Here is a 12,903-nt window from a genome sequence, read left to right as displayed (position 1 = left end):
AAAAAGATACTCTACAAACAAGCAAAAACAAGTTTAGTAGCACAGCCCAACCCTGCTTTACTTCTCTGACAGACAGATATTAGAGCTGGTTAATTCCTTAGCACCATAATTCCCAAAGTTCCTTAAGCTGGGTTCTCCTGTCATTACTTATTTCCCACTGCATTTAGCCAAACTCAGAGCATGGTGACATAAGCCACTGTCATTATCTTTTAACTGAATTTAAAATGACCCCAATGATGATGACAGCTCCCATTGGGTTAGGTAAGCCAGAATTGATGTAGAAAGGTGGAGAGTATTAAGATCTTGTTAATTGGCTTTGGGAAACTCAAGTGTGCAGGAAAACTCAGTTTCTTGCTGCACTTGATTACATATCTCCAGAGTGAGTGCCACCACTTGCTGGAATCATGAACAGAGAAAAGAAATACTGTGATCTACATTTATTTTTCCCAGTTGCCTCCAAGGGTCTTGACAACCTAGACCAGTGATGAGTCCAAAATGTTGAATTATTTAACTTAAATGGTCTTACTAACTGTTGGTCTGTGTTTCTCAAAATCCTGTTACAAATATTGGGAAGATCACACCCCCGTTCCGAAATGAGGATGCTGGTGTGGTTAATAAAGCTCCCCAGGTGGATATGGCTACTAAAGCTTCCAGGCAATTCCCAAATGCACCCATTTGAGAACCACCATTTCAATAAAACCTTAAAGTCAGCTCACCATTGACTAAAAATCCCAAACAATTTGAGGTATCAGTTCAACCCTACTTTTTTTTAAAAAAAGCATCCTTCATCACTGCATTGCTTCCAGCCAGGTCTTAGCTATGTTTAACACTGAGAAGGCTATGATTAAATGCCATGACAGAGTCTGCAATGTCACAAGTGTATGGCTAAAATCAACTGCGCATGGATAGGAAAATGGGAAGCATGCATCTGCAGCTTTCTATTTTCTACTGTGGTTCAAATTACTTAGCTATTGTCAGCACCTAACCTTCCCATGGTGTGAACTGTCCCCTAGAAACATTTTCCCCCAGCTCCTACAGACAAAAAATTCAGGATGGAGACCAGGTGTGCTGGAGGTTCTAGGGAGGCAGTCCCTGAAACCATCATACAGCTGGTGAGAGAGTTGAAAGACTCAAGGTAAATTTGCTTATGTCTGAAAAGACCAGAGGTTTTTTTTGAATGTCCTCAACTCCGCAGCACTTCAGAGGTGCTCTGGAGCTTGCCCTTTGGCAAAAATTAGGCAAGGAAGTGCATAGATGCTCATTTGAAAAGATATTACATGAGCTGATGAAGACTGAGATGCATCATGAGACCACCTAGGCAAATATTTGATTGGCTACAGCACATACAAGATAATCTAATCAGTATATTTTTTGACAAAGAGGAATGCTATCTTTGCTCAGTTTATGTCTATATTAGTGTTAAAAGCATCATTGTAGTTCAAGACTCATAATGTACAGGTAGGGCAATTAGCCTGGGGACAGGATAGGATTTGTCCATCAATTGTCCAGTAATATAGTTATGTAATTTTCTCTCTGCACTTCAGTTTCTCCTCATTTTGAAGAGGGTGTTGGGGCTAAGATAGTGAATGAAAAGTCGCTTTCAAAAATCAGGTTGTGAGCCGGGCGTGGTGGCGCACGCTTGTAATCCCCGCGCTTGGGAGGCAGAGACAGGAGGATCGCGCAGGTTCGAAGTCAGCTGCGTTGGCTAAGAGACCCTGTTTCCAAAAAATAAAAAAGTATAAAGTAGGTCTGGGAGTGTAGCCCGGAGGTAGAAGGGCTTCCAGGAACCCCAGTACCACCAAAAAAAAAAAAAAAAAAAATCAGGTTGTGAGAAGAAACTTTTTAGTTTGAAGAGATCCCACTTATTAATTCTTGCTTTAATTCCCTGCGCTTTGGAAGTCTTATTGAGAAAGTTACTCCCTGTACCTATATGTTAGAGTGTTGATCCTATGTCTTTCTCTAATAACTTCACAGTCTCTGGCCTAATTTCTAAGTCTTTGATCCATCTCGAGTTGATTCCTGTGAGAAGGAAGGATTCAGTTCAATCTTTCTACAAATGTATAGCCAGTTCTCCCAGCACCATTTGTTGAAAAGGCTGTCTTTTCTCCAGCATATGAGTTTGGCCACTTTGTCAAAGATCAATTAACTATAGATGTGTGGATTTGTTTCAATGTCTTCTATTCTGTTCCACTGGTCAGTCTGCTTATTGTTGTGCCAGTACCATGCTGTTTTTACTGCTATTGCTCTATATGGAAAAATATCTTTACCAGCCACCACTCTGATAGAGTGCTAATATCCAGAATATACAAAGAGCTCTACACTAGCAAAACAAACAACCAATCAAGAAATGGTCAACTGAAATCAATAGACATTTCACAAAAGAAGAGATACAAATGGCCAATAGATACATGAAAAGATGTTCAACATCACAAGCCATCAGGGAGATGCAAATCAAAACTATGCTGAGATTCCATCTAACCCCAATCAGAGTGGTAAACATAAAGAAATCAAACAATAACAATTGCTTGTGAGGATGTGAGGAAAGAGGAACTAACTCTTTTATATTGTTGGTAGGAGTGCAAAATAGTTCAGCCACTATGGAGATCAGTACGGAGATTCCTTAGAAAACTGGGAAGAGATCCACCATTTGATCCGGCTATACCACTCCTGGGTATCTTTCCAAAGGGGTTGAAATCAGAAAACTACATTAACATATGCATACCCATGTTCATAGCAGCACAGTTTGTAAGAGCCAAAATATGGAACCAACCTAGATCTCCATCAACAGATGAATGGATTGCAAAATTATGGGAAATACACACAATGGAATTCTATTCAGCTATAAAGAAAAATAAAATAATAGCATTTGCAAGAAGATGGAAGGAACTAGAGAACATTATGTTAAGTGAGATTAGTCAAGCACAGAAAGAGAAGGGACATATGTTTTCTTTAATATGTTCAAGCTAGGGAGTAGTGGTAATACCAGAGGGATTCCAGATGATGGAGGGGAAATCTCAGCAAAGCTTGAACGGAGGGATAGAAGAGGAAGAAAGCTGAGGTTGTTTAATGAAGGAGTTACATATGAATATGTGTAATAGCATAAATACAATATGATTAACCTGGACACTCTCTATTGGGGGTGAGGGAAAGGGAGGGGGGAGGGCATGAAGCACAATGTAAATGTACACCACTCTCAATATGTTCCACTTATAAAAAATAAAAATTAAATTTAAAAAATCAGGTTGTAAAGATAAATTTCAAAATGAGAGAGCCATTTGAAGTTGAAAGGTTGAAGCCCAAAGACCTAAGGGCATCATCTTGTAATACAAGACAGAAAGGAGCTAGCTTGCATATGCATACATAGCATTTGATAAAATTATGACGATTTTTTTTAGACCAATACTTCACAATAGACAATAGAAAGAAAACCACAGAATTCCTTCAGTGCATAAAAGCTGAGAACATTTATGGTGGAGTCATTTACAATAAGATGTTTTGTAGGACCTGTACCTAATAATTTTATAGTTACACTTAATCCTTTTATAGAGATAGCTTTTTTGCCATTTTGAAAACTGAAACTTTCAGTCACATAGAAAATATTTTCGTAAAAATATGTAGAAAAATTAAAATAGCTAAATCTGAATTATATTAATTATTTTACATAAAATACCACATTGGTTAAATCTCTACATCCAGCTATTAAAAATTGGAAATATTAAATCCATTATAAAATACTCACCATAAAAGTGTCATATATAATATTCATTACACCTAAAAAAAGAAACCAGTATGTCTAAGTCAGTTTAATCATGACAATTTTCAGGGCTAAAACCTTTTGCAATAAAATTTTACTAAACTGAAATATTTATTAGTGATATATTTTTTGGCTTTTTGACATACTATTTCAACTGATCATTTACAATGAAACTGATATGATTGTTGTCAAGAATCATATTACAGCTACACATCTTTCATGTAAATTGCATCAATTTGTTACCCTGGGGTGGTGTTGATGAATTCACAAAGAGTTCTAAAGAAAAGTTTGTATGTGTTCATTGTCCATATGGCTTATGAAAAATAAAGACTAAGCAAAAGTTCACACAATGATGACAGGTTAGTTTAATAAGTTTTGTGACTATAAACTAGCAGTGGCACTAAGTTGGATTCTGGTAAGCTAAAGAGATAATGATAACAATGAAAGTAATACCACAAACCATGCCTTGGCTGCAATTTCCTGTTTACAACCAGCCTCAAAGTCATGATAATAGAAACTTAAACCACTTTTTCCACCATTTAATGTCAATTCATACAATTCCCTCTTCCCATATCAGTGTGTCTCAGGCTGGGCACTGCTGGCATCTGGACCAGTTAATTCTCTACTGCAGAGGCTCTCATCTCTGTTCTCTGCCTCCTAGGTGCCCCCTTTGCCCAGGGGAAAATCAAAGTCTCCAGACACTACCAGATGTTCAATGGGGAAGGAAAAAAAACTGTTTTCAATTGCAAGCACCTTTCTATGAGAAGGAGAGAAGAGAGAGTATTTTATTGACAAGTCATCTTCCCGTTTCAGTTCGAGAAATTTGGCAAAGCTGTGAACTATGCCGATGCTGCACTCTCTTTCACTGAATGTGGCAATGCTATGGAGCGGGACCCTCTGGAAGCCAAGTCTCCATACACCATGTACTCTGAGACTGTGGAGCTCCTCAGGTGAATGTTCTTTCTGCAGTTACCATCCTAAGCTAATTTCAGGCAGAATTAGAAGCTCATGTGTGTATGGCTTTTTAAAAAATGTATAATTTCCACATTATAATGATGTGTCTCGGCATCTTCTTAAAAGTCATCATAATTAGTTCTTGCCATTTTATTAATACCATGAAAAATTTATAATTTATGGACACTGCTTTTGTAAAATATCCCCTTTGGAGATTATAATGTGAGTCTGATAATTTGTAATCTTTATAAAATTTAAATGGAAACATAGAGGGCATCAGTTGATACCATTTGGCATCAGTTTGTCTTTTCTGAGATACATTTTTATAATTCCAAGCAAAATGGTGCTCTAAGAATTTCTATTACAAGTCATGTCTTTTTTAAAGAATTTCTATCTTCCTTATTAAAAAGAGAGGAGCACCGTTTCAACACACATTTGGTATTTAAGACTGTAGGTGTGGAGTGAAGCAGTCTTTTCATGCATCTAGAATAAGAAAAACACACAAGGTAGGGGGTGGAGATGAGAGGATGAGGATAGAAGAGAGTATATTAACTGCACACATTTTTTGTTTTATTTACATTTTATTTATTATTTATTTATTTATTTATTTATTTATTTATTTATTTGCAGTACTGAGTATGGAACCCAGGGCCATTCTACCTCCGAGATATACCCCAGGACATATATATTTTTTATTCTTTATTTTGAAACAGGGTCTCACTGAGTTGCAAAAAAACTCGTTAAGTAGCTGAAGCTGTCTGCAATCCACGATCTTCCTGTCTCAGCCTCTCAAAGATGGGATTGCAAGCGTGTGCCACTACCACCAGCTTAATTTATATTTTAAATTAAACTTAAATAATACATAAATAAATTAAAATAATAAAAAAGAACATATATTACATTAATAAGAAAATTTAACAATGTTAATAACTTGCAGTAGCACAAAAATAACAACCATGGAGAATCAGGCCTCTTCTGCACTGCTTATGGGAATAGAGAGAGGTCATTGAAATCGAGGGCAATTTGGCATTGCATGAAAATGCCACTCAAGTGAGTTTTATGTCTTATGATCCTGTACTTCAACTTGTAGAAATTTTAATTTCCTCTATTGAAGATAATAACTTTAACGGTAGAGCAAGTCACCTTTATAATGTTCAGTTTGGCATTATATATAATAACGCCATTAGAAGCAAGCCAAATAATCAGTAATAGAAGAACAATTATGTTGTAGAACACTCAACAATATTTTGCAGCCCCTGAAATACAATAATGATGAGACTAAGTAGCAACATGAAGAATATTTATAAAATGATGTTATCATAAAATCAAGGATTAGGGTGTTGCTCAGGGGTAGAGCTCTTGCCTAGCATTATGGAAGCCCTGGGTTCTATCCTGAGCACTACAAAAAAGCAAAACTAAATTACAGATTTATATGCATACTACAAATATGGCTATGAAAAGTATGTAGATGTATCTGGATCAAACTGGAAGGAAAGTGAGATCATAATTGTAATGGGGAGGTGAGATTATGAGTGTTTTCCCTCTCTATATATTTTTCTTATTATTTTTAAAGAAAAAACACATGTTCTCTTCAAATATAAAAGCAAAGCACTAAATTTCATTTTGTGGTAAAAGTGTGAAGTGAATTACTAAGTAGTATTTATTTCCATTAGAAAGCATTTTCCTTTTCACAAAAAAAAATCTTTTCCCTAAGCTTGATTTATTTTCATTAAATGCGGATGTACAATCCATGGAAGTAAATTTCAATGGAACCTGGTAAAAGTCAATGGAAAATTTATTGGTATTCACTTTAAAGTATATACTTTTAAACTTTATATTGATATAATTATAGATTCATGTGCAGTTGTAGGAACTAATAGAGAAACGCCCTCTATACCCTTCATCCTATATTCTTCAGTAATAATATTTTACATAACTATTGCACAGCATCACTGCAAGACACTGGCATTGACAAAATTCATAGACTTAATTCAGGTTTCACAGTTTTTTTTCAGATTTTACTGGTTTTATATGCACTCATTTATATATATTCTCTATATATTTTTGAAATTTTCTCAAAACTGTATGTATGCATTTTTTTAATGAGAGAAATTTCAGTTGGGAATAAAATGAGTTAAAGCAACTAGGTCTTCTGGTTCATTTAAGCAATTGAAACTCCACTATCAAGTCATTTCAAATGTGGTTGCAATTAGAGGGTGACTGTAATATGAACACAGTTTTTAGTAGTACAATATTATGTTCAAGAGATATGTATGGCTCTATACCTGACAGTATGCTGGCTACAGAGAAAAGGCCCCATTATTTCATTCAAGTAATTGTTTTGTTTTGTTTTGTTTTTCGCGGGTCTGGAGATGGAACCCAGGGGCATTCGACCTCCAAGCTACACCCTCTGCCCTATTTTTTATTCTTTATTATGAAACAGGATCTCACTGAGTTGCAGAGGGCCTCACTAAGTAGCTGAGCTGTCCGCGAACCGCAATCCTCCAGTCTCAGCCTCCCAAATGCTGGGATTACAAGCATTCACCACCAAGCCTGGCTTCAAGTAATTGTAGTTGCTCAGAACCCTGGTAATCTGCAATAGAAATGTATTTGTAAAAAGAGAAGGTGTCACAATGACTTGACATTTTTGTTATCCAACTGTCAAAGAATACTAAATTTATTATGTAATAAAAATCCCTTTGCTTCATACTGCATCAGCAGAAGGAAGCCCTCCCCATCAATTGTTCAAATCCCTTTGTTGAAAACCTTTCTAAAGAACTGGAGCAGTAACTAAGAGAGCAGGGCAGATACATGGCTGAAGAGACCCAAAGTTTTGGAGGGCAAGCCCTGGGTCCCCCGTACTTTGGGGAAGCTAGTGACATAAGGCATCAGGTAGCAGCCTTAAAGGCTCTCTATTGCCATCTTGAAAATGATAACTAGTCTGTGCTGCATGCAAGCATGTGCGCATGCGTGCGCACACACACACACACACACACACACACACACACACACACACACTTTAAACTTCTTTTCTGCCACACTGAACTTAATTACTTATTCTACCACAACTACCTGTGAAATTGCATTAAAGCTTAGACAGTAATTTTATGCAATGAACTGATTTTCAAGATTCTAAATGCTCAGAATGGAATGTGCTTGTCTGGAAGGGGAAAAAAATGGGGGAACTACTCAACATTTTATCACCCCAGTGTGAAACAGTAACAATTAAATAAAGTGGAAAGACAAAATATACAAGCACCATAAATTAAGGGCACTTAAACTTTAAGATGCTGTGAAATTGAAGTTCTTTAAAAATACACTTTGTATAAGAATATCTTTAAAACCTTAGCCATTAGAAAAAGGCTTTGTAACTGTGTGACTAAGAGCTCCCCATGCCTGTGTCAGAAACAGTTGTGCATTATGTTTACTATTTACTTCATCTGTAATAAACTGAACTAAGACTGGAATTTTTTTCCACCTTTCATTGAAATCCAATCATGTAGTTTAGCTAGACCATTCCTAGAAACAGTATTTTGCTAGTATTATATATACATACACACAAGCACAGTAATTCCACAGCATGATTCTAGAACATGGGCTCATGATTTATCTGACTTTTTTGCAGTTCTGGGTATTGAAACCAGAGGCATTCTATCTCTGAGTTATACTCCAAGTCCATTTTTAATATTTAATTCAAAACAGAGTCTCACTAAGTTACAAAGAGCCTCACTAAGTAGCTGAGGCAGGCTGCAAACCTGAGATTCTCCTGTCTCTGCATCCCAAGTACTGAGATTACAAATGTGCACCACCACACCCAGCTAGTGGACTTGTTCAGAGCTCAATTCAGATGTCCTATTATTTGTGTTGTGCTATTTTGATTGTCATACAATCTATGTTCAAGAAAGCAAAATCAATCTTCCTGCCCAAGCAGATGTGGTGCTAACTCTCCCAGGCTATCAGAATGTCACCTACTTTGGGAATTTCTGATAAGTAATCAAACTTCCACTAGAGTTTTTCCTTTCTCTTCAAAGGTATGCAATGAGGCTGAAGAACTTTGCAAGTCCCTTGGCTTCTGATGGGGACAAAAAGCTGGCAGTGTTATGGTGAGTTACACAGAGGCCACAAAGAAATTGAAATGCCACAAAATGATGTAAGATCTCCAGATCAACTTAAGCTGCTTACCCCAGATCATCATTTTTTTTCTCCTTTGAACTATTAACTAATGGATTTTTCTGTCACTATTACTCTTTCCAATTATAGCTTTATCCCCCTTGTTTTGATAAAAAGGTTTTATTTACTTATGTTCCTCAATCTAACCATAAGCAAGTAACTGCAAATTATGAATTAGCATCTTTGTAGTTTTTATAGGTTTCAGTAGGCACTGACATTCTCATAATGCTTTACTCATCCCCACAGCTACCGATGCTTATCACTTCTCTACTTGAGGATGTTTAAATTGAAAAAGGACCATGCTATGAAGTACTCTAGATCACTGATGGAATATTTTAAGGTAATCCTTATTTTGTATAATTCATAGATATATGATTAGATAATCCCTAGTGAACTATAGAAGGCATATTATTAAATATCAAGTGACAAACACAAAGTTGTTGGTGCCAAAGACTTAACCTTTCTCATTCCTCCTGTCCATACCCCTTCCACTCCTCCTTTGGTGATCAGCAGAGAGCTTGAATCTGATTTGATTCCAGGGTGAATTTGATTCCAGGGTGAGAAGGTGCAAAAGTGAAATCCCCTGACTATTTTCTAGACTGATCAAATGGCTTTTTCAGCCTCCTGGTTGCAGTCAGGAGGATATTGCCCTCTCTCCAACCATAAGGTAGGCTCAGCTTGAAGCTGAGTTTGATCAGACTTTTTATTTTAAAACAAAAGGTCAGAACAGGAGTTATTCAGCAATGAGAGGAGTGACTATGGCCACCTTGGCTGTGGGTGGACATCTGTATCCTGGGATTTTCTGTGGCCATGGGTAGTCTTAGAATGCAGTGGTTAGAATTTAATACTAATGATGACTGGATCACCAAAACAAAAATGCAGACAGAGAAAGACATCATCTAAGGATGTCACTTTGTATTTGTAAGCAAAATCTAAAAAGATATACAATGACAAAATGTCAATGGTAATATTTAAGAATGATCCCAGATATATATTGCAAGCAGTAGCCTGGTTCTAATAACCTAACCACCAAACCCTCCAACACTGATTCTGCCCTCAGACACTGATGATGATTTAATGCTACAGAGATTCAAGGCCCCCTTCTTTGAACAGATATCTAAAAATATTTTTCCATGTACATGATACTGACTGAATAGAACAAAAGCAGTTGTTTGAAATTAATAGAATTATGACTTGGTCAAATATTCAGTGAGTAGCAGTGTCCCACTGTATGATGACATGGTGACTTAATTGGGGGAAAATAAGATTCTCAGTTATTATGTGATATAAGTACAATGCCATAAATCTAGTGCTCATATTGGTTGTAGGGAGATCACATACAGTAGCTCCCCATCTGTTCAAATGCCTCCCTGCTCAACTTGTGCTGTAGAAAGGTGGTTCTTCAACTTCAGTGGACATCAGAATATCCTAGAAGTCTTGTGAAATCACAGTGCTGCACCCTATTCTCAGAGTATATGATTCAGTTCTGTAGGTTTGGAGCAGGGTTTCAGAATATGCATATCTAACAATTTCCCATGTGATGCAATCACACTTTGACACATGTGATGCAATCACACATGTGATGTAATCACACTTTGACACATGTGATGCAATCACACTTTGACAACCACTGCTCTAGAATCTGTCCTCTGCGGCCTGTCCTGTGTAGCTCTCAGAGCATTGCAAAATACCATCAGATGCTAAGTAACTATTTCATCTTGGAGTATGCTGAGCTTCCTTAAGGTAAAAAATAGTCTATAGAACAAACAGTAGGTCTGGTTTTCCTTGATTCTAGAGAATCATTTCATTCTTTTACTGGACCCCTAAAAATTCTGACTCTCTTCCTATTACCCCCTTTGTAAATGAGGCTGGTCTGGAGAACAAGAGGCAGTAGAAGAGTATCAACTGAGCCATGACTGCTGAGAACAGAGCTGTCAGACTTAGTGCCACATGTGCCCTGGCCATCTGTGCTGCTTCAACTCCAGCTTGGTTGACCCATCACAACAAGCTAGATTCCGGTCTTGTCATGATGATGCTAAATGATGCATTTTCTTTCTTATCTGCAAGAGTGTGGTCACAAAAATACAGGAAAACAATTTTTTAAACAAGCCTCATTCCATCAGAGATAAAAGAGAATGTTCCCGGTTCCATTGCAATACAGCTCTGGACCAGTTGTATTGCTAAACAGGCAAAATCATCAGTCATAAAGATGTACATATAAGCCGGGCATGGTGGCACATGCTTGTAATCCCAGCATTCAAGAGGCTGAGACCAGAGGATCGCGGTTCGCGGACAGCCTCAGCTACTTAGTGAGGCTCTTTGCAAGTCAGTGAGACCCAGTTTCAAAATAAAGAATAAAAAATAGGGCAGGGGGTATAGCTCGGAGGTCAAATGCCCTTGGTTCCATCGCCAGACCCGGAATAAATAAATAAATAAAGTACTTATAAAAATAGCAAATCAAGATGACCCCTGAAAACAAACAAGGGAACAAAGACACCAAAAAAAAAAAAAAAAACTACTTGGTTTGGTATACTGTTCTGGTATACCATTCCTGTTATACCAGGAATTGCAGCCTACCATGTATTCCAGGAAAAAAGTTTGCAACTGGAGCTAAAGGTGAAAATCTTACTTGTGCTCTGAAGAGCTTGTTTTGCAGAATAAATTTCAGATGAGGATAATTAAACCACTTCTTTGAGAACCGAGCCTGATTTCACTGGGCCTTTTAGTATATAAGATCTTTCATCAAATGACTTTCATGGTCCTGATTGGAGCCCACTAATTATCCTAACCAGCTATTTCATCGAGTGTGCATCGTGCATATACATACAAGTTCTGCATCCCAAAATGCTGCAATCAATATTAATGTACTCAAAATCACACTTCCATCTGTTTCTGAATTAATAAAACACAAAATAGATGTCCTTATTTCCCTTTCTCTCTCTCTCTTTCTCTCTCTTTTAGCAAAATGCTTCAAAGGTCGCTCAGATACCATCTCCATGGGTAGGCAATGGAAAGTAAGTATTTCCTAAAAATTGTTTTTCTCATGAAAATAAGTGATATAATAGACCCCAAAATATTTTGCACTGACAATTCAGGACTAAAAGTTGATTCCAAGATCACAGCTATTTTTGTGCACATAGAATTCTATACAGGTTTCAACTGATCTCAAAACAGAAAAGTTGAAAAGGATGTAATTCCAAATTTTTTCACTATTTAAACTTTAAGCCAAAATATGGCCAGAAAGATATCTGCTAATGAGATAACAAGCACTGTGCCATTTCAAGGAGCCAGGGTAAAGTTAACACCTCAGTGACTTGACAATGATTCACTTAGTAATGAAAGACCAGTGAAATATTCATTGATATATTTAAGTGCTGTTTAATAAAACCAAAGCCATAATAGAGCTGAAAATGTGAGGGCACTTAGTCAATTCTCTGCACCTTCATTATCATTTTTATATTAATACTAAAATACTCTGGCCCAAAATGTAAAACCCTGAAGGAAGAGTTTGGGCCTTCCTGCATGCTAGCTAAAGAGGGCTTCTTGTCTGAAAGCCAGACTATGGCCTGGTTACCCAGTGACTGAGGACGTGGAACCCAATGGAGGACCTCCTAAGACATCTGAAGCTCAGTGAATTCACCCAGGCTTGAACCTTGTTTGGATCTCTGTCTGTTGAAGGATTTGCCCATTCTTCACAACACTGGGTGGGAATCCCAAAAGCATTGATCTGCACTTGGTGTTTCCCTTAGCTCATGGAGTGTGCTAAGTGGGCCCCATACTCTCTCTTTTTGTTTACTGATGCTTCAAGAGGCTCACCAAAGAGATATTTCTTATGGAAGATGACATTTTTAGTCTAATTTCTGTCTCTACCATAAACTGGCCATATATCTCTGCTGATATACCCGAGCATTCATATTTTCTCTTATTCTAAAACCTCTTCCCACCAGTAGTGGAAATTGGAACTATATGACTGTGGACAGATAATATGAACTAAAAAAGAGCCTGTTTTATAACTATATGCTTCT

The 12,903-nt window shown here is 37.2% G+C and overlaps 1 protein-coding gene across 4 annotated transcripts in view; it reads left to right on the top strand.

Moving 5' to 3' along the window:
- Window positions 1–12,903, top strand: part of AFF2 (ALF transcription elongation factor 2) — a gene marked incomplete at both ends in the record, with an annotated part of 650,103 nt that overhangs the window by 626,003 nt on the left and 11,197 nt on the right. For all 4 annotated transcript variants that reach the window (XM_080718539.1, XM_080718538.1, XM_080718537.1 and 1 more), the window contains 4 exons: window positions 4,568–4,704; window positions 8,740–8,811; window positions 9,125–9,218; window positions 11,840–11,892. In XM_080718539.1, the coding sequence (XP_080574665.1) occupies window positions 4,568–4,704; window positions 8,740–8,811; window positions 9,125–9,218; window positions 11,840–11,892 (356 nt within the window). The remainder of the gene's footprint in view (window positions 1–4,567; window positions 4,705–8,739; window positions 8,812–9,124; window positions 9,219–11,839; window positions 11,893–12,903) is intronic.

The sequence above is a fragment of the Muscardinus avellanarius genome (assembly GCF_963383645.1).
Source record: "Muscardinus avellanarius genome assembly, chromosome: X".
Lineage (NCBI taxonomy): Eukaryota > Metazoa > Chordata > Mammalia > Rodentia > Gliridae > Muscardinus > Muscardinus avellanarius.
Note: the sequence above shows the minus strand (reverse complement) of the source record. Positions and strands in the feature narration are given on the sequence as shown.